Source organism: Patella vulgata, chromosome 2 (assembly GCF_932274485.2).
Source record: "Patella vulgata chromosome 2, xgPatVulg1.2, whole genome shotgun sequence".
Taxonomy (NCBI): domain Eukaryota; kingdom Metazoa; phylum Mollusca; class Gastropoda; family Patellidae; genus Patella; species Patella vulgata.
Genome location: NC_065880.2, coordinates 19,260,291 through 19,283,903, shown reverse-complemented (window position 1 = coordinate 19,283,903; position 23,613 = coordinate 19,260,291). Strand labels below are relative to the sequence as shown.

Here is a 23,613-nt window from a genome sequence, read left to right as displayed (position 1 = left end):
AGCGTCCACAAGATTTTACAAAGTGATCAAGGGCCATAACTTCGGCAGTAATTATCGGACGGACAAGGGCGACGACAATATATGACTACCAATGTGGGCGTATAAAAATAGTTTTGAACAACCAGCCCCAGGTCAGTATTTTCTAAGAATGTGTGTTGTGATTAAATACACAAAATGACTCTACATGAGAAGTTTATGAAACAATTTATTTGACACATTTACCAACAATAGATTGCTTTTATATGTGCACTGTACAATAAAAGTTGAGTTTGACTATGACTATATATATTTACATTTAAAATAAATCTGTATTTCACATAACTGTACAACCAAGGTCATATATATTTTTTATTTACATAAAAAGATACTCTTAATATACATTAACTTATATTTTAAATAATATATCAAAAACAATATATATCTGGCACAGAGAAAGTTGAACATTATTTCTGATGTTATACATTGAGAGGGTGATTCAAGCTTTACTTAGAAAAAAATGTAATCTAGTTATGACATTAAAAAAGCTTCTACTTTTGTGAAAAATTCTTTCAAATACGCTTGACACCTCAATTTTTTCTGATGTCTAATCTGATTTGTTCTAAAGTACAGCAAAATCAAATCATTGGCACCAGTTCCAAATAAATAGATGATAGTTATTCGTTGCAAATCCAGCATTCACTTAGAATCAAAGTCAGTGTGTTCAAAAGTATCACAAAATCAATCAAATTGAATCACCAAGATTGAACATTGTACCTCAATTATTGTGTTCCAAAAAATGTGATGCAGAGACAGATGGACCCATTTTAATAATTCCCTGCTTTGTTTGAAATGCAGGGAAAAATAAAAGAGTTCTCATTTCATCATTTTCAGTGTATGTAGAGTAAACACAAATACACAAAGAAGCCCCATCAAATTATCAGATTTTTCTGCTTGTAATTTAGATATACCCTTTACATATTCACAGTCCCAATGGTCAGAATATTCCAACATTAAGCATACATCTATTATGTTAATAAAATTTTTAATTATTATTAAAATAGTATTATAAATAATTAACAATTTAATTAATATATACACTTAAATAATGACTAAATAGGTATTAAGATACTGTATCACACTTAATATTGAATTTTATTATTACACATCAACTAGCACTTCACATACATATATGTACTATGTAGACAATGAATAAATAACATTTGATACTTACATGACATAAAATATTTTAGCAAACAATTCATAGATGCACTTAAATATGTAATTAAACCTAAAATACAGAATTAACCAGAAAAAAGAAAACACAACACAATATCTTTAGCTGACCGATTGAAAAATGAATTATCAATACAGCCCATAAGCTATGTTCATTTTTTGTTCATTTTTTGAGGGGTGGGGAGGTATCCAAAAACTTGTTGCATCAGAATTGACTGAGTGTTTGTGGTAAAAGCTCTACCAGTGATTGCATCAAAAAGAAGGATAAATCAATGAAATTCTGATTTTCTTAAAAGAAGTTGGAAGTTAATATTTATTTATTTTTTTAGTAAAAAAGCTACTTCTCGTACACCAAAAATATAGTACACTAAAAGAATATATTTTGGCAAAAATGTGGATATTGTAATATGCATAAAAATGAGATGAAATTTAAGGTGTTTTATACATATATAATATTTGCTGTAGTAATATATTTAACATATATAGAAATATGTACAGATTTCATTCTTATATATATATATACACATTATTATTATAGCTACCCAATATATTTGCATAATTATTGTACCTGTTGACTATAATTAAAACATGTATCTTTTTTAAAAATCAAGTTGAGTTCAGTTGACATGACCTTCAGGGAATTTCAATCTTTCTTTTTTGGTGTAAGATTTGCACTGCAATTTTATTATATTGTATGTATTATAGAAGCTGGTTTAGTTATTCCACTTACTGGGGATTTTCTATCACTAGCACTGGGGCTGGTTTCTCCAGGTTCATCTGAAAATAAAATCAAAGATCATTTTTTTTCTCAAAATAATTAATATAAGAGAATCTTTTTTTTCTTGATTCTTGACAATTCAAAACCCAAAGGTGTACTAATATTACAATGGTGTATAATGTAATTAGAGTTAAAACTGCTGATCATCATTTGCATATTTTGAACAATATTTTTTTAGAGCTTAATTCCATGCTAAAATGTACTCAAATTGATTATTTAACATCAATATATCAATGGTAGATAATATCTCGGCTTCGATTCAATTGAATTAAAAACAGGTCTATAGAAAGAATTTAATGAAAATACTGGCTTGTTTTAACCATATCCTGTTTATATTATCTGCAGAGGATGCCAAAATTTTCCAAAGTTCAGTTCAATTTTTGAACTGCTATTTGTTTTAGAGATTCAACTTTCACAATATTGTAATTTGCAATGGATAATAAATTCCTGAAATGATGATCATTGATGCACAAATAACAAATTAGATGACAATCAAAAAGTTAGTGAAGGACTGAAAGTATAATACATTTCTCACACTGGCATGAATTACAATAGAAAATCAAAATATCTAGTTATGGTAGTAGAATAATAATTGAATTTTATTACATTAATGAATGTTACTACTACATCTATGCAATTATACAGAAATTACAATAAAGATTAGATACATTTATACAATACACAGGGTATATAGAAAACAAGCCTTAAATTAGTTAAATCTCTTGAATTATACTATAACACATACTTATGGAAGAACAATTCCTGATTTATTTAGGTGACGTTTTGAAGGGTATTCTCTCAACCTTTTCAAAATAAAGTTCTGATCCAATTTACTATTTCAATTAGCAACAGGTAATGGTCATCTTGTTTACTAATTTTAGTTATGCGGCTTACTCTGTTGACAATAGAACACAAAATCGGTTATATCTAAACTCTGGCTTTATCTCAAGACATAATATCTACAACAGACTGTTATCCCGAAAACAGATCAACATAAAATGCAATGAAATAAATAATTGTTGGTTCGAACAAACTGATTACAGATTAGGAAATAAATAGAGTAAAGTATTACTAAATAAATTAGTGAGTTAGTACTGAAAACTTGTAGTTATTAGAGGAAATGTAAGAACAACAAATCAACAGTAAGGCTGATGTTCCCCGCCTTAATTCCAAAATAAATAGAAAATGCTCATTATCAAACTTAGTCAAGTTTCATCACTCTCACTTAGGAGAATCAGAATTATTTTATTCAAAATCACTGAAAAATCAAATTGCTTATCTTTAGTTTAGCCTAATCAGAAAATGCTCACCACTGAACTAAGTCAAGGTGTTGATATACATGTAATGAAACTATAGACCAAGTTTCATCACTCAAGATCAAAGCTATGTTCCAAAGCATTGACAAACCAAATTGCCTAACCAGAAAGTGATCATCATCGAACTTAGCCAAGACATACATATAAATGAACATCTATACAAAGTTAGAATATTCTACCTCAATTAAAAGCAGAGTTCTTTTGTTTCAAAAAGCGGAGGACAATAAGTATACAATGAAACTACAGAACACCAAAAGCACAGAACATTAATTTGCAATACTATAAATAACCATCCAAGTAAGTAGTCGTACATACATGTATGAGGTCTGTAAAAATTATTTTACTTCAGAAAAATTACAATATCTCATGCTTGTTAGATATTTCAATAGAATATATTCTGAGTTACCATAGTAATGTTTTAGATCATGCAAAGTAACATGAATCTCCTTTATTATTGGCTTGTTGATAGAAATCATTTAGACTCAAAATGGTAAACTAAACACTTCAATGTGTTTATTGCTTAGAAACATTAATTGTAACACAGTAGACCTAATGTTGAAATAAAAATGTTATTCTTAATGACCATTGTAAGAAGATTTTTTTTTTTATCTTATTTTAGGGTATAATTAACAGAACCTCAGTATCTGATTGTACTCACTTGTGGTGTTATATAATTAGCAGAAGATGACATGACATCACGTGTTAATAGTATGGGAGGGTGCTTACTACTATTAATTGTTGTTTTAGGAACACCTATAGATGTAACTGTTGGTAAAGGTGGATGTAATATATAAGCTGATCCAGTCGTTGGTTCTTGTGACATGAGTGGACTACTGGCTCTAGCTGGTGACTGAGAACCTTCATCTGTAATTCAAATATAAATCCTATATGTCTATCAATCAGAAATCCATATTTTTAGGAGTACATACCCTTTGTTCAGGTTCATTTATTTCAAACCATTCCTAGGTTCACCCTGATTTGCACATATACCACACATGTGCCCATAAACTTATATTTCAGCTAACTAGTTCCCAAATCAATGTTTAAAACAAAAAACAGACTCTCCTCTTTCCTTTACAGTAAATGGAAGATGTAACTTTTATGACAACAAAAAGTAAATCAATTTTTTCCTATAGGATTATCGAGAAAAATGCAACTTAAAAAACAAATTACTGATTATATTCACCTTTTATAACTGTAATACCTTCTAGTGGTACATCTGGTAATGGCTGTTGCTTTTCTACTGTACTAGATTTATTTACACTACTATTATTATTACTGCTCGTTTCTGTACGTTCCATATCTTTTGTCTTCGGTTCTACAACATTGTTTATAAATAAGATATTAAATCCTAATAACTCAACAATATGACAAAGTACAAATGAATATTTTAAGTAAATGACAACGTCTCTATATATCGATACATGATTAATTTAATATTGTTGTATAAGACTATAAAACAACCTTCCATAACAATGGCAAAAATTATTTACCTGGCTTGAAAAGCTCTTCTTTTAAATGAGGTAAAAATGTATCAATCTTATCCCATGTAAGTCTCCACAAGTTTGTTTCCACGCCATCGGGTGTGTGAAATATACTGGCTGTTTCCATCACTAATAACATGTTCTTTAATGATTCAGGAATAGCTTCTGACTAAATAATATAAATGATTACAGTATTTATCTTATATCACATACTATTTAATACAAGAGAAGAAGGATATCAGAAATGTGTAATATATAGTAGTTCACAGCTGTTTACTACTTTTGTTTCAAGACTTTAAGATAGTTCTTTCATTATACCCCACACAATGACTTATTCTTGTCTCTTTGCCGGCATCCTAAGAAATAATAATACTGGTTATTCTTGACCCTGCATTACTAAATCACAGAGTTTCTAATACAGTTTGGCATCTTTCTGGTATATATATATAAAAACTTACCAATAGATCACTACGATCAACATGCATATATTTCTCATTGAAGTCTAGTATAGTTAACCATAGAGCTGTAAATGTTGTCAGTGATAAGAGTGGACTTAGATGTTGTAAGAAAACCTGAAAAAACACCTAGATGTTATCAAACAATAAATTACAAATTATTTATCTCTTGTACAGGAGTATGATGATTGATTAACTGATGATCATTAAAATAGTTTATAGAACATTTACATAATATACCATGATCTGCAAGTGGGCTTTATGTATGAATATAATATATTCCTTTAGTTACAATTAATATACAATTAATATTACAACTTACCTTACAAAGAAGAGTAGAAGCTCTCATTCTAGTTTCTTCCATACCACTAGGATCTTGTGGGTTAATATTTTCTAACAGTTTTGTCAATAATGGAAACAATACCTAGAGACAAATTAATCATTATGAATAAAAACAATCTGTATATGATAATGAATCATCAAATTGACTTAAGACAGACTACTGCGTATAGAAGTTATTTAATTAGATAAACTATTTTAAAAATAACTAACCTTATTAAAGCAAGCTTCCCATTCTACAGCTGACAATGTCTGTAGATCATGAACTAATAGAGCTCGTTGTAAATAAGTTAAGGCTTGACTTCTTACTTGTTTTCTTGAATCACAACACAATCGTGCTATACCTTAAAACATGTAAAATTAAACACAAGTTATAATACAGAATAGGACTTGTTGAAGGGTGGAGTTACTTAGCTCTACTTACAACTATAGTAATAAATCTATCAGATTGAATAGTTTTACTGACATACAAGTATGGAGAATGTTTTCATTTAAAAATCTATTAAGGATCAGCGTATCATGTACAGAACACAAGACACCTTAATGGAGACATATATCAAAGAGGTATTAGAAACACAATTACCTTGTAATAAAGGACACCAGCATTTAGCCCACAATGAACTTGTACCAGCATCTATTCGTGCACTATCTTCTTCTGCCCATGAACTAAATATGGAAGCTGCCCGTGTATGTAATGTATGCATCAAGTCTAATAATTGTATCGATAAAGATGGTAGTCCTACAGAACTTCCCTCTCCTTCACCTTCATCATCAGAATTACCAACTAATGATACACCTGGTGATGACATTGATTTCTTCATTTTATTGTGATCTTTTTTGGAACGACTTAATTTATGATGAGCTTTCTTTTCCTTCTGTACTTGCCGGGTTGGTGTTTTCAAATGTCCTAAAATACAATAAATAATTCATCTACATCTAGTATCACAAATCAAATACAACAATATTAGTAATAAAGTTAGTTCACAGTTAGATTTCAAAAACCTTTTACTGAATATATTTTTATTTGACTGCTAAAGAAAGAAAAGTCGAGCTCCAAATATTAACAACAATTTACCAGGTAATACTGTTACAGTGTTGGCTAACTGTTATTTTACAATTCTAAACTATTAAATGTTTAATATCAAGGTTTGACATTAATGATTGGCAGATTCCTCAGCCACTTTCCTAGGCTGCCTGGCAATCAAGCAAAATTCATTGGTATTTGCCCTTCTGTTGTATAAAACTTAAGGTCAAGAACTGAATATCATCACATCTTACCTCCATTTAAACTGGCCTCAACAAATGCTCTAATAGCATGTACACAGCTCTCAAAATTATGAGGAGTTATATGAGCTGCATCACGCACCAGAAAGGAAAGAGTTTCTGAAGACTTTAATAATGCTTTACTGTCACAATAATGGAGAGTTTCATTGAGGTCTATGGAAAACTGGTTTAATTTCTTCAGTTGAGCTCCTGATGGTGGGTCTTCTTTATTTACCTAAAAAAAACCCATAAAACACATAATTTAACTTTTCTGCATTATTAGAAAACATATATGGTGTTCTTAACAAGGCCACAATTCTTGATTTTAGGCTTACCCTTGATTCTTTGACAACCAATAAGTCTCAGTAAATATCCTTCATATCATATTAAAATACTTTGAAAAGACTAAGTGTTAAAAAGTAAAAGATATAATTAGATCAGGTGCAACCAGAAAATTTATTTTTGTCCCTAGAAACCAACAGGGTCTAAGCTTCGCTCGTCTACTTAACTAGCAAAATGTGCCTGTATAAACCCTGTCTACAACTTGACGCATTCCCAAATCCAATGAAAAATTATAGCTATCTGTTTATTTTTTTTTTTTTGTCGTTTCCTAGAGACTAATATGATTTTGAAAGTTATGGTTCCATATTTTGTGCTGAAACTTTTTTTTGATTAAGCTATTTCTTCACATTTTGGACTTTGATCTGCATATGTGTTATTCTGAAAGACTAGTGAAAACTGAGACTTCTTTATACATACCAAAAGCCAACTACCATTATCTGGTACAGGTCTAAGTTGTAGTTGTAATTCTGGTGAAGAAGAACCAACTCTTTTATTCTGCGTTTCATATAACTCACCATCTGATGTATAACCTCTATCATTAGTTTCATTATGGCCATTATTACACTGTACTTCACTATCACTCTGAGCACCTGTAAAATCAAAAACATGTAATAGAATTTGGAATAGGATATTACCCAGTCAGGGGCAAACCATAGATAGGGTGGGGGTCTTACTGTGCTACAATAACGACTTGAATGTTAAAGATACCTGTGGGATCCAATGGAAAATATTGGAGTCCATCACAGATAAATGGAACAATACCAGATATATTTTAGTGAATAAAACTGTTTATTTGGAGAGGAAGACTTATCGAAATCCAGTGCAACTAACTGTGATACGTTTTCAGACAAATAAATAGTTTCAATTCCCATGTGATCCCCAAATGCCTAGATAATGATGTTATACCTTGCAAAATTATAGTCACAATCATCAAGTAACTTGTACAACTGAAGAATGAAATTCTTTAAATAAGTTATGCAAATGTGACCATTTCTGAGACTGTCCCTTTAAAAATGTCACTGTTCAATTTTTCACTGCCCAAAAAATAATTTGACTTTTTATTTTCTTTGACAACCAGATTTTAAATTTCCCAGCAATGCTTACTATAATAATGTGTTTTCACATGAGTTGTTTCTGAGAGAATTTGACCTTTTTTATGTTCAATTCATCTTCACAATAGAAAAATAATAAATAACAAACAATACATACCAGCATCATACAATGATTCTCTAACATTGATACCAGAGCGAACCTGCATTAATGGTGGAGGATTAGCACCAGCGCCTACAACTTCTAATGTCATAAATAACGTATACCAGTCATGACTAGAGTGTATATTAGCTGCATTAGTCCGTAATAAATCATGTAAACCAAACGCTATTTGACAACTAATATTGTGAATTACTTCTGGCTTCATCATTAACAACATCCCGAGTGAGGTTAAAACCTCTGATGCCACTTCTTCTCGTCTTAACAATCTAATAGCTAATCTTAACAAGCCTACAACTGCACGTTCCACAAGAAATGAATGTTCATTCGCATTCACAATTATATTCCACAGATGATCTCGTACAGCCTGCCATATAAGGTTCACTCTATCTCTGTAAAATAAAAACACACATAACTGATAAGGCCATTTAAAGTCTTTATCTGGCTTTACTAACAGATCTTTTAATAATGTAAATATAATGACGAAGATATTAGATAATTTATATATGTACAGGAGAATAAAATAAGTACCTGTTCTGTAAAACTGTTTTTATTAGAAGCTCTAAAAAAAACACGGAAGCATCTTCATCATAATGACCAGTTAAAGCTGCCTGATCTTCATTACCTTGACATGCTACTATTAAAGCCTGTAATTATAATAATATAGTTGTATTATCCATAATTGCACTTATTGCTACCTAAAACAATATCTACAGTCAATGAATTTTAAAACAGGAATAAGACAGATTTAGTAGAGCTGGGTGATATTTGGGTTTCTCGGTATAAAACCGTCACAGAAAGAAAAATTTGTCAAAAATACTGTCTTCAGAAAAATATTAGTATTAGTATTCATTATTGTAAGAGTAAATGAATAGGGTAAATGAATAGCATCCATCCGTACCCATGCACGGTGAAAGAACACAACCTTTTTTATGTTTTTTACTTTTTTATGCCTCCTTCATATATAAATATTCTTAATTTAAATGAAATGTAATTAATTAATTGGAAATTAAAATAGTAATAAACAACAACATAGACCAACATTTTTAGCAATTCTTTGTGGCTATTGTTAATAATTGTATTTGTTTATTGTTTTAGTTTCGTGTACTTACCGTTTGTTACTCTTTATATAGATCTATGTTTTAACTTGCTCATTAAATTTGTTTGAAAATTTTGTCTGTATTTATGACAAAATTTTAATAATATTGAATACAAAGTGTCAAGTGAATACTCTGGGGGTATGTCCAAATTTTTAAGCATGTTTATTTACATTTAAAAGGTGATAAACTGAAATTGACATTTAATAAAATATTGCGATATAGTTATTATATTGCGATATTATCAGAAAATATTGAGATATGTTTCCAGAGATATCGCCCAGTTAGTACAGAACAATTCCACCCTATATAAAATAATAGTCATTAAAATAAAAAAACTCCAGAATAATATTCATAGAATATATACCTTCACCAGTTCTTGTAAGGATTCCTCTCTTAGGAATTTACTGTCCATAATCAACATATCTAGATGACAAGCTTCTATACATTGCTGTGCTTGTTTTGCGGCATCTTGTTCTTCTGGTGTTGGACCTTTCTGATTGGAAGATTCAGACAACGAAAAGTATGAATAGAAGCTACTAAATACACCAGCATCAGACCTGAAACACAATATATCAACATAATTTTATTAAACTTCAATGAACATTTATTTCATTATTGGATACTCAACTGCAATTTTTTTAATTTATACTAATGTCTACTAATATTCATCTAAATAATCATCTGTTTGAGGAATAAGTTGATGATATACCTTTGGTTGGCTGTATTATCTTCTCTAACTATACATATTTTACCAGACGCATCCGCAAAATCTTCTACCTAAAATTATCATACATAATGATGAAAATCTAAAATTCATTAACATTATATATTAGGCACTCACGAAGGTCAATACCTTTTCTTAAACCTAACAGTTTTTGCGTCTGTTCATCATTAATCTTTATTTCATATTTCAGTTTGCAGTGAATAGCATATAAGCTCCATTTTGCCTCCCATAAACACCAAATTCCAATAGGAACAATCAATCTTTATTCAAGAATTATTATACACATGAAACTGTAATGGTTATTCAGCTCTACATAATTGTAATGGTTATTCACCTCTACATAATTGTAATGGTTATTACGCTCTATATAATTGAAATATCCACTATATTCTTACCTCTATCATACTCTGTGGTAATAATTTAGCTCTATATAACTGTAACATACAATCTACTATATTCTTCCAGCCTTCACGTAATATATCACCATGCCTATGAGCCAGTGCAAATACAGTTCTAGCAGCTAACTGAGCCTTAAAATTACTACCAAACGATGTAGGAATATTTTCTGGAGCCTATGTTAATAAAATATTTTGATATATATTCATCATGAGAAATAATGTTGTAAAGCATAAATCTGCACATATACTTTACTATGTTCATAAAAGCAATGAATAGAAACACATCTAATTGTGAAAATGTCACATTGTTTTAATATCTTACTATAGCTTGGTGACATGTATTATCATAGACAACAAATGATAATTCAGAATATCTTAACTATCTGAATTATTAAATTTCTATTACTATATTCAAAATACTTTTCATTACAAACCTATTATTTTTTTTTAACTCACCTCAGCCGAGCTTAATAATGTTGTAAATTTACACAAAGATATTCCTAAATTATCAAATACATCACTGATACCATAATGAGCTGAAATCATTGCACATTTTCTGTAAAAAAAAAAAAAAATAATATATAAAGTCAATTTAAAATTCTGATATTTCAGAACAATTAATATTTAATTGACAAACATTTCTTGACAATTTTCAACTTTTCAAAAAAAATCTCACCTAAAGCCAGATATAGCTCTGTTTATTATAGCTTCATCTCCACTTTTATCAAACACAAATGACAGAGCAGCAACTGTTGGTCCCCATATTAATGAAAATATTTCATGATCTAACATGCCTGTAGGTGCATGTAAAAATACACCTTCTTTAGTAGCACCTCTTCGTAAAGATTGCTGGAAAGAGACATCGAGAGACTTTCAAATGTGAGAATTACCTTTACCACACCTTTTTTAAATTTAGAGACCTAAAGACAATTTGTTGTAGTACACACCCTAAAGAATAAGTAATGATTTAAATTGTACTTTTTGATTGTATACACATCTCAATGTGAGTATACACATCTCAATGTGAGCCAAGGTTTTGGTAACTAATATACATACATATGGGTTCACAGTGCTAAAATTTTTTACCTTCCAATAATAATTTTCTTTCACTAAACCTGTATGTTCTGATGGCATTACAATCTCATCATTTCTATAATATACAAACATAATACACATATATCTAAAGTTTATCTAGAATCTTCATTACTATTAAATTTCTATTTACAGGTAACAGTAATATTCATAAAAAGTATTTAGTAATGTTAAATAGCATCATCATCACATAGTGGACAGTTGAATTTGTCTTCTTATTTAGTCAGGGCTGGGGCCATTACATTGCCAATGTAATGAATCACATTACCATTATTTTTAAATGTAATCATTACAATTACTTTCTCATTTTTAGCAATGTAAATAATTACCATTATCCATTACACTGAAAGTAATTAATTACTATTACCTATTACTTTATGAGTATATAAATAAAAAACTATTTTCATAGACATTAAAAAGACAACCTTATTTTTCTGCCATGACGCACCTACACAATCAAACTCAAAATAATCATTGATTCACTATAATAGATATTTCTGTATGAATTGTTATTTCTATAAATTATTACATCAAGACAAAAAGCAAATTTTCAACTGATGGTGACAAAAATTGAAACATGGTGCACAATTTATTTTTCAAAAACTAATTCGCTTTGCTGCCTACAATTATTAATGTTTATCTAACATCATTATCAGATATTTTAGCATTTTGCTCATGACAAATTGTTACCTTACTTTATAAATTTTTACCTGATAGCATTATAGATTTCTTCTAACATATCTTCATCAAAATCTTCCCCACCATTAGTTTTTGATAAATTCTTCTTAAATTCCTACAATAACATGAGTATTGGTCAATATTAAAAAATAAAAGTGCAAAGATCTGAAATCTAGTTGATGCCTACTAAGTTGAAGATGACAAAATAAAATTAGTGCAAGTATTATCCCATCTGTCAGATTCAGCTTCAATATTGTTATAAAGTTACTGAATTCTGGTTGTTAGTATTACATACAAGAGAAGTTTGATAAAGTGGAAATAAATACAATAAACATACTTACAGCAAATACCATAGGTGTGTTCTGTTTTTTAACATTATGATTGTGTTGATCTACATTTAACATAATTATAGCATATGCCAAGGTAAAAGCTGAATCAACATTAGCAAACGGTTCACCATTTGATAACTGTAACAAATAGGTTTCAAAACATTTAATACCAATAGGTGTTGATGGCAAATGTAAATTCTACAAAATATCACACAGTAATTTACATGGCAATAATTTCCCACAAATAAAATGTAATAAGATAATTGAAATGGGAAAATAATAAAAGATAATCAACATACCGACCAATGTTCTGCAAAATGTTCCATAAGATACGAAATAACTGGAGCTTCACCGGGCAGACGGAAAGCTTCTAGATATTGACGTAACGATTCATCTACTCGTAAATCTTCAAAATTAAATGATCTGAGGAGAGAGAAGGGTAGAGACGATATGAGAAGAAAGGTGGGGAAACTCAATTTCAGGATTTGTATTATCTGTAGGTTTATGAAGAGTTAACAATTTAAAAGACTTGTGGGAATTTTTGGGCAAAGATTCCAGACCATTACAAATCTTACTCAGAACATCACTACCACAAATTTGTAACTAAAAGAAAGAATCCTCATGCGTCACAGACTTTGCAGTAAATTCTACAACAAAATGCAGAATATATATAAAGATGTCAAAGGTTATTGTGGGCATCATATTGGATGACCATATATACTTACTTGACATATGCTTTCAGTACAGCTGCATTCTTTCTATTACAAATATATTCACCAATCATCTTTTTATCTAGTTTAGGATTCTCGCGAAGGAAGGTAACTATTTCACCTATATCTAAAGGTGTCTTTAATAAACCTTGTTCTTGTAAATAAGCTATGCCTTTAGATGGCTTTATATTAAACTGTTCTGTACCTAGATGGTAAATCTATAAAGAAATTAAAGAAAGTCTGAAAGAGCTCATCAATTCATAATAAAGTGATCTTTTATATGAATAACTCTTATGATATATACATTTAAGTTATTTTGTAAAGAAATTTAGCAAGGGCATACCTATAATTTTGAAAGGTGGAATTCAAGGACAATAACTATGCGTAAAACAGATGAACAAGAATTTTAATACTACACTTAGTTAAACAATTCTGACAAATCTCAAAATATTGTGTGTATGAACTTACTCTTTTCTTTTGTTTTAAAGCTGCCAGTTCTTGTGAGGTGTTGATTCTTGGAGCTATCTTCATTCTATTTGGTTTAATTTGAGGACCTTTCCGAGAATCCTTAGGTTTCGTTTGATCTACAGATTATAAGAAATAATGAAGTTTTCGTGAATAATACATAAAATCATGAATATAAATTATCTTTAATCAAAACTATTTGTGATTGTGTCAATAATAATTTTTGATTTCTTTTTGGTAATCCATAAAGAGTATATCAATACCTTTAAAAATATCTATTTTCCTTAGTAACTGAGCCATACCATAACCAGTACATGGTGGACCTGTTTGATTAACATCATTATTAATATCACTGTCTGTATTAGTAGGAACTTCGAAATTTGTTTTATCTATAATAACAAACATAACGGTATATTTCTTCATTTCCACTGCGATGTATTGCAATCTCAAATATTAAAAATTGTAATATGGAGAAACAAATGGGTCATATTATTTTCTACTGCAGTTAAAGTAAATGTGTTATTGGTGTGCATGTTTTCTGTCATCTGTAGAGACCAAGGATCATTAATATGTAACTCATCCGATGAACCGATGCCTAATTGTCAAGCAATTGGCAGCACTTCATTCAAACACATCCAGCAAATCAGGAGCCACTGGGGGAGGAGCTTAGAAACCGAATTCAGGATGATTAATTGCAGGAGTGATCCCCCAGACAGAAACAAAGAGTAAACTTCTCTCTGGGAGCCCAGATTGTGTAGAGTCATTATTCGCAGAATTTAAAGTGATTTTGACAATCGTTAACAAAAGTTTTACGCACCATCAGTATCATCAGGTTTATCTGTATTATTAGTAAATGTTTTATTGGAACTGATGATTCTACTATGACAATGTTGTTCTATACTATCTACCATAGTTAACAGAGCATCTAATGACAACAGATGAGTTGTATATAAACCGGATACTGGAAATGCATTCTGAAATAAAAATTCAAATAATATTACAGTACATTAAAGTTGTAACCCATCACCAGATTAACACCATGGATCATTACACCATGATATCTGACATTAACCATAACACTAAATTCTTTGATATATTTAAATACAATATATTTGAATACAAATAACTCATATTCTCAAAGCAATGGCAGAGTGCATGATCAGTTTATTAATCAATACCACACCTGGACAGCAATTAAGAGAGATTGTTTTCATTGGTCCATCAAGTTCACTTGTCAAGTTACTTCAAAGGTTTCAAGAGAAAGCCTACCTCTAAAATCGATCTTAACAATGAGGAACATCACTTTACCATAATATTAATAAGTATAGCTATGGTTAATGAGCTTATAATGCACATGCTAATCACTTTGATTAATGAGAACATTACAATGAGGTTGAATAGTAAAAATAATATAAATGTCTAAAACTGAAAATATCTTATAAATATATATAAAAGAATACTTACTTTAGAAATTAATTTGGTTATATCATCTAATAGGTTTGAGCAATAGAGATCACAGTCATAATTAAGGTACAGTTCTGTTACTAGACCTGGAATTCTCCATAACTGTACTAACCACTCTAATGCCACTTCTCGTGTTTCATAGGACACTTTAGGAGCCTCCGATACTATAATATCACATAATTTTGTAAGGAATATCTGAAAGGAAAATGAAAATAAAATGGGGTGCACCAACCGGGCTAATGAAGATGGAATCTGAAAGGAATATTTATGAGAGCAGTCGATTGGCATATCACAACAAATTACATTAATACAAATTTTCTATGGCTATGTTTATTATACAAAGTGAATAATATGAATTCATTTATCAAAAAGAACAAACATTTTTTGTTTACCTCTAATTGGAATTTAAGATGACCTCTCATGGATTCGAAGAGGAGAAAACAAACTCGTAAAGATGCAGCAAATAACGACAGCCTCTCCATTGATAAAATCTAATATCACAAAAATTACAAAAATATTATTAAATCAAGTGGACAAACACATTTTAATAAATATATTCAGATATAATAGGTTTATTCTGTTCAGTTTACAACACACATTTCATAAGTCTTAATACACCAGGATTAGATATTTAATGGGAAAAATATCTGGAAAGATCTTTCATGGAACTAAAATACATCAGGATGAGATATTCAATGGGAAATACTTTAGATAAATATGTGGAGTTTAAATTAAACTTTTCGCAAAGTTCAACCTTTTCCAAATAACAAATTTTAATTCTGTACACCTGTATAATCAAGAATCAACATGGAGTAATTGTAAATTTCAGTGACTTACCATAAACAGATTTTTACAAGTATCATCTTTAATGAGATATAATAGTGAATTAAAGGAACTAATATGATCAGCTCCTACTTCTAGTGCTACTGTTAATAAACTTAAACCCATGTGGATCATCACATCTGTATTATGGCGGTCGATAGGATTACACAAAGATACAACAAATCGCAGAAGTTCACGGACACATGGTAAACCATATGGTATTAATGGACCAGACCCTACAGAAAAATTAAAGACATTTGTAAATACATTGGCGTAATGATCCATGGAGTTAATCTGGAGATAATAGAGTAATGTTTTTATCTTTAAAAATAAACCACAAAACAAGTCAAAGTCTAAAGAGTGTACCGGTACATTACAAACAGATCTTCCAGTAACTACAAGACAATCTTGTTTTCAAACAGTATTTAAAAATTACACTTCACACATTAGGAAATTGTTAAATTGCAGCAAAATAAAGACACTTACCTTCTTTATGATGATAATGTGGTTGTGTAAATCTAATACCTCTTGGATTAACAAAATCACCATCATGTACAGAATTATCTACTGAATTAATTGATTCATTGTCATCAAAATTTTCAGATGCTACACTCAGTTCTGTTTCACTGGATGCCGTCTAGAAAATAAATTTTATCAATGAAAGAAAATGAAATTTCTACCAAAACAAAGTCATTCTAGCACATTTTTCAGCAAATGAAACATTTAATATAGATTAATAAAACAAGAGATGCGTCATGTTATAATATCATACCTTCAAGTTATCATCAGGTGGTGCTGTTAATGTTACTATGGGTGTATTATGTTATAATATCATACCTTCAAGTTATCATCAGGTGGTGCTGTTAATGTTACTATAGGTGTATTATGTTATAATATCATACCTTTAAGTTATCATCAGGTGGTGCTGTTAATGTTACTATAGGTGTATCATGTTTTTTATCTGTATCTATATACATAGATTCTTTGTCATCTATTTCTTCACCAGTCTGTCGATTTTCTGTTTCTTGTGTTTCAGCTAGATTATCTTGTGCTTCTTCAGCTATACTTGCTGCCTGCTCAAAATATATTATCATATATAGTATATCATTATATTCATTTAATTTAATACACTGTAGAAAGGGGCCACAAATTGTGTCTGAATTCCATTGTGGTCCTATTCCAATTTCCAGATATCTATGGTACATACTGTTCAGTGCTGACTAGCATTTGAAGGGGACTCACTGGTGTGCAGATAAAAGAGCCGTTTAGAACTAGAATGTGAGGACAAGTTGATGATTATGCAATTGCGTGTGCAAGATTTTCCTCCCTATCACTTTACATTTGACCATAGTAAACAAAATCAAACAGAGGGTTTATGGGCCATCTAATATGTCCTAAAGTACTAAAGACGTCCATGCCCACTCAAAACAATTCCTGTATCTTGTCCACAAGATTCAAAAGAACAAATCAACAGTGTTACTGATGTCCCCCGCCGAAATCCCAAAATAAATAGATGACTCATATTGATTAATTGCACATTTATCTTTTTCAAAATTATTGAGCAATTGAACTGATTATCTATACTTAGTCTAAACATAAAATGTTCAAGATCAAACTCAAACTCAGTCAAGGTTTTGAAGTACCTGGTAGGGAAACTATACACTAAGTTTCATCACTCTCCATCAGTTAGAATCAAAGTTATCTTGTCCCAAAGCATCAACCAATGAACTCAGTCAAGACATTCACCTAATGAACATCTACATCAATTAAAAGCAGTTATTACATTTCAAAGTCTCGACCAATCAAATGCTTATCGCTACTTAGCCTAAGCAGAATATGCTCATTATCGAACTTAGTCAAGGTATTGATGTAATGAAACTACACACAAGTTTCATCACTCTCCCATAATTAAAACTAAAGTTATCGTGTTCCAATGAATCAACCAATCAAATTGCTTATCTCTGCTTACCCCAAGCAGAAAATGCTCATCTTCAAAATCCATCAAGGCAATCACCTAATGAAACTTTTTCGAAAGGCGGGGGACAATAAAAGAGAGATAATATTATCAATATTGACAGGGTTCTTCTCCTTATGGTATGATGAACCATCCCCTCATCAAGTTTCAGAAAATTCCATCAAGTTCAATGATCTGCAGTGCCTCACAATAAAATGTGAAAAGACCGAGGTGACGACAATAGAAGTTCCTATTAAATGTGGACGTATAAAAATAACCAAAATATTTTTTTAGGCCTAACCAATGACAACTTATTATGTGTATATACGAACCTGAAAACTTTTTGTTATATCAATAACACCCTCATCTGATGCTACTGGTGTAGTAGCTATTCTATCAGATGTAACATACTCAAACCCTGTCGATTCAGGAATCTGACTTCCATCGGAGTTCTGTTCACCACTTTCTTCCACCAGTGTCTCGGTTTTAGAACTATCTACAGTTTGGGATGGTACTTGTGATCTTTTAACCCGCGGTTTAGGTGATCGTTTTCTTTTACCCATCCTTGATGGATCTACACTACCGGCACGCATCTTTAACTGAAACATTTTAAAAAATATGGTAAAGTGTATGTTAAATAAAAACTAAAATAACAAATTGAGCTTTGGCAAGTTACATAAACAGAAAAAAACCCTAGCTCATAACTACTAGTTAGCATTATTTATTTTATAATAAATGACTTGGGATCTGAACTTTGTATCAAATTTATCATCTTACCGGTACCTTTTTCATGGTAGCACTCCATTTAGGATCTTCTTTAAATACAGGTAATCTTGTAAATAAAAGCTGTACCATATCCATTAAAGTATGTTCTGCAGACTTTCTCAAAAATTCTAAACAAAATATTTATAAATTAAAAACTGTATCAAAAACTTTCTCAATATCTTCATGTTTAAGTATCTACACTGTGCAATACATTTACCTGATAAAAGTCTCACGGTAGCCGACAAAATAATAGTTGAAAGGTTAACATCTTGACCTAAATGTACATGGATAAATACGAGATGAAACATTCTTGAGAAGCTGACCGAAGCTTTAACCAAGAAAAAGATACGGTCATGAAATCAATAAGAATTTTGAAGCCATAACATTCATTAGGATCGGTAGATGGCTTTTATCATAAGACTACTTTTTAACAACAAAATCAGGATTGAAATACAATACCTACCTGAGAGTCTCATTTCAAAACAGATTCTAAAACATGACTGCATTATTTCACACACTGATTCATTGGTTAACAATATTCCTGCTGGACAGAGTAATAAAGTTCTTAATACCTAAAATATACACAATATTTATTTCTTTAAAGATACATTATGTAAGATTTAGATAAACAGCTAGTTACTAAAGTAACCAATAAACAGCTAGCCATCCTTGTTATAATAGTTCAAAAAATAGATAATGCAAAATGAATATATTGAAAATTTCATTCAAATTACTTTATTCTGAGAGAAGATATTAGCCTTTGATGGTTTGACATCGATTGCATTGATGTGTGCATTGATTGTAACCAATTTTAAAAATAAACCATTAAATAATTGAACCATTCTAATCTACTTAATATCGGAGACAGCCAATGGCACCGAGAGTTGATTATGTTCTTGTCATATTAATAAATGTCTAATTAATAGTTTATGTAAAATTTAATGCCTTTTAACTAATGTTTTATTATAAAATTAATGTACATAACTGAACATTCAGTAGCTTTATAATTTGTTTCTAAAGCTACACAACATGCTTGTAGGCTAAACATTTACAAAGGATAAATAACTAACACAACAATATCACATCAGTTAAAAGTTGCAACCTCATAGGTCCTGTGTCTTTTACCGAAGAAAAGACCTTGTTTGTGACGGTAATTACTTGAATACTCTGAGAGGCTAGAATATTAACTATTTCTATTAATGATGCTGGCAACACAGATGTGTTTTGGTTGCTTCAGTTAGTGGTTAACGAGTTTACATTTGGATAATAAAATGAAGACTTTCAACTTACATATAATATTTTCATGAGTACAACTTCATCTGAATTGGGATCAGTACCAACAAATCTAGCATGTGTTACAGCATCAGCTGTATTCTCTATAGCAGCCGGTGATAAATCACAATGGGGATCTGTACAAAAATTATATTTATATTAAAACACACACAGATAACAAGATAAAAATCAAAATATAAATAAATCATTAACAGTCATCCCAAACTGTCAACTTTTATATTACCGAACAGTAAGGTGTGTCCAAATTTGAGACTAATAACTATATATATCATACACTATGGAAATCTATCTACTGTCTGAGCCATCCAAAAAAAATAAACTGTTTTTGTCCTATAAGAACAAACGACTTAATTCCGGTTTTTATACATTTGAATTTGTCTCTCGTTTAATAAAATCCATTGAATAATTAAATAATCCCAAAAATAAGAAAGTTCTCTCTTGAAAAAATGAATTCCTCTTTTATTACAGTAATAAGCTTTTAGTCTTGGCCCAGAATTGAGCATTCACACATAATCATTCCTGTACACTGTTACTTGATTGAATATCAAACTATTGCCTGTGTTTGTCAAAAGACAACTTTTTTTTTTCGTTGGTACGGTATATTTAATTACAAAATGAATTTTATGGCGATATCAAAGTCAAACACATAGGCATTGTAAGTATCTAGATAACCATAATTAAGTTTTTTAGGATGCATTTTTTATTGAACATTTTAATTACTTACCAACAAGACCGTATGAGAGGAATTTATTTACAGAAGTCAATGCTAATCCTGTTATTGGACCAGTTGTATCTTCTGATCTGATCACCTCAAGGAATGGACCTAAGAAAGCATTTGGTTCTAGTTCATCTAAATCTAAAATAGAAAAACCTCTGGTAATTAACATGAATTAGAAATGTATTTGCAACACCACTGCCACCAGGTATGTATTCATTTAGATGTTAGTTGGCAGAATAATGTAGTAGAAATCTTCAAGAGCTAAATCTGCCTAGTACAGGTCTTTCTTAAGGCCTGAAATGTTATCTGAGTAGCCGTGATTGCAAGTGAGGTGTAGGTAATGTGTGTGAAATAGCTTTATTTAACGTCTGCTTCCACCTAAGTGATATCGCAGACAATTACATGTTATATATACATAGTCAAAATTAGACATTAATTAACTTATCCAGACCATAATCAACTCCCGATGTCAATGCTAGCCAGCGATATTTATTGGATTATTATACGATTTGCTGATCAACTTTCATTTAGGATTTAATCATGAAATGGATAATCGAGACTATGTTTTTTATCATACCGACTTTAGTAATGACGATCAAGGCTATGTCGAAAATTCAATTGCTAAAATCACAGTGAATCAATTTGACTGAAATTTTCAGCAAGTTCCCTTTTACATTATCTAGTTTTTAATTATTATAGTGAGAACTGCCAACTCTTTATCTAATCTCTCATAAAGTATCTTTAATTGAAATTGCTGAAATTCAATAGGCTTCTTTGTTTCACTAATCTAAATGATGCATATAAATTTCAAACAGATTGGATGATAATTTTGGCATTTGAGCGTTCACAAGGTGAAACAAGGGCCATAACTCTAGACGTAATTTAGGAAAATTCATTAGGGCTCTTCGTTTCATTAATCTAAATGATGCATATAAATTCCATAAAGATCGGATGATAACTTTTGTCATTAGGGCGTAAACAAGGTGCAATAAAATGAAACAAGCGCCATAACTTTAGAACAATTAATGGAAATTATTGAAATTCAATAGGCTTCCTCGTTTCACTAATCTAAATGATGCATATAAATGCAACAAAGTGAAATAAGGGCCATAACTCCAGAAGAAATTAACGAAAATTACTGAAATTAAACATGCTTCTCACTAATGTAAACAACATACCCAATTTAAAACAATCAGATAATAAGTGTAGTCTGTAGGGTGTTCACAGACTTTTCATGTGGGCATATAAAAAGGGAGTGTTTATACAATTGCTGCCTTGTGGTGATGTCAACCTATTGCTGGTTGATAAGTCCTTGTACAGTATCTGAAGACTATAATTGATTCATTATAGGTTTCATTCATTATATAACTTACCATGAGCATTATTTAATAACTCTTTAAGTTGTGAAAAGGCAGACAACAGAGGATCTCCATCTTCATCCTATAAAAATAATAAATAAACAAATTGTATTTTGGAGTAAACCAATCCCCACAATTGTATGACATGAAAATGAAACAGGTTCAATGTCATATTTTTCAGCACCAACTAGCCTAACAATTCTTCATCGAATTCCATGGTCTAGACAATTTTTCTAGCAACAAGCTGCCCCTCCCCCCAACTGCACTACTGACAAGGGAAATCACGCTGAAAAATCATGAAGAGCTTTCTCAGCCAACACTGGTATCAAATGTTTCTCCTGGTTATGTACGACTGTCGACAATATCATTAACACAAAACTAGCACACCCTTAAATGATCAAGAGCGCTTATATTAAACAAGTAATAATGTATTAAAAACAATTATGGATCTGAATAGAATAACTAAGCTATAATAAGTAATGTTTATATTTGCCATATTCAGTTTAAATGGCTTCTAATGGTAAGCTTAAAATAAAATAGTCTAGGCCTATAAGATACTTACAGCAATACTATGTGAATTCCACCTGGATGAGCGTTTCATAGCTGTCACCACCAGGGAGATCTCTCCCTGGACAATATAAATTCGATTTGGAGGACTCATTTTGGTTGGTACCAAAACTGAAATTGCAAAAAAGAAGTCAAGTTATGTTATGGCCAAATAAATGGAAATGAAAAGAACCAATTCTAAATATCTGATGTATGCAGATCTTTGATATAAGAAAATATTTTAGATTCCTTTAATCTTTAATGAAAAATTACACATACACTGTTATCATGTTATTCACGAGTTCAAAATGACTGATAATATGTTGACAAAATATATGGATTTTATAATCAAGCTGAGAAAACGATGCTGAAAATCATGGCCGACATTCAATAAATTATGTCATGTCAAACACAAATTTGACAGTTTCCTCTAAAAATTAACCATACCTTTTGAAGACAAAATTATGTCCTAGTGCCTGTCTGAATTACTAATTATATAAAGTCTGCATGAAAGATATTTGCTACATATTTATTAGTTTCTCAACGATGTCAACACAAAATCATGATTATCATTCCAAGTGACGTGTAGTGGTAGACACTAGATGGCGTGAAGTGAGGAGATAACTCGTAATTCTCCCTTACGGTAACTCTTGTTTGGACAACAAAGACTACATCACCCCACAGCTGATGGGTTCAGACTAGTAATGACTACCCATTGACCCAAATTTTAATGTTAAATCCTTGACATTTCTTTGCCACTAACATTTTTTTATTCATTCAGATAATCTTAATATTTATA

General features: G+C 30.6%; 1 protein-coding gene across 3 annotated transcripts; it reads right to left on the bottom strand.

Annotated features, from left to right (window-relative positions):
- Positions 1-187: 187 nt before the first annotated feature.
- LOC126809999 (Golgi-specific brefeldin A-resistance guanine nucleotide exchange factor 1) lies at positions 188-23,401 on the bottom strand. Of its 3 annotated transcripts, none has more exons than XM_050534883.2 (38): positions 23,262-23,401; positions 22,831-22,946; positions 22,284-22,350; positions 20,917-21,048; positions 20,190-20,308; positions 19,363-19,471; positions 18,912-19,027; positions 18,467-18,733; positions 17,083-17,253; positions 16,667-16,817; positions 16,196-16,416; positions 15,751-15,849; positions 15,359-15,553; positions 14,712-14,868; positions 14,158-14,283; positions 13,898-14,013; positions 13,445-13,647; positions 13,019-13,142; positions 12,732-12,857; positions 12,423-12,505; positions 11,707-11,770; positions 11,297-11,469; positions 11,077-11,176; positions 10,618-10,794; positions 10,208-10,275; positions 9,863-10,055; positions 8,930-9,045; positions 8,399-8,790; positions 7,607-7,779; positions 6,863-7,082; positions 6,168-6,491; positions 5,798-5,928; positions 5,568-5,669; positions 5,249-5,362; positions 4,800-4,959; positions 4,493-4,624; positions 3,965-4,170; positions 188-1,989 (listed from the first exon to the last, which is right to left on the bottom strand). In XM_050534883.2, the coding sequence occupies exons 2-38, from the start codon at positions 22,927-22,929 to the stop codon at positions 1,939-1,941; spliced, it is 5,577 nt and encodes a 1,858-aa protein (XP_050390840.2). In that variant the 5' UTR covers positions 22,930-22,946; positions 23,262-23,401; the 3' UTR covers positions 188-1,938. The 3 variants fall into 3 exon arrangements, with proteins under 3 accessions (XP_050390840.2, XP_050390842.2, XP_050390841.2); XM_050534885.2 differs by having other exon boundaries at positions 4,033-4,170; XM_050534884.2 differs by having other exon boundaries at positions 18,918-19,027.
- Between the last annotated feature and the right edge of the window lie 212 nt (positions 23,402-23,613).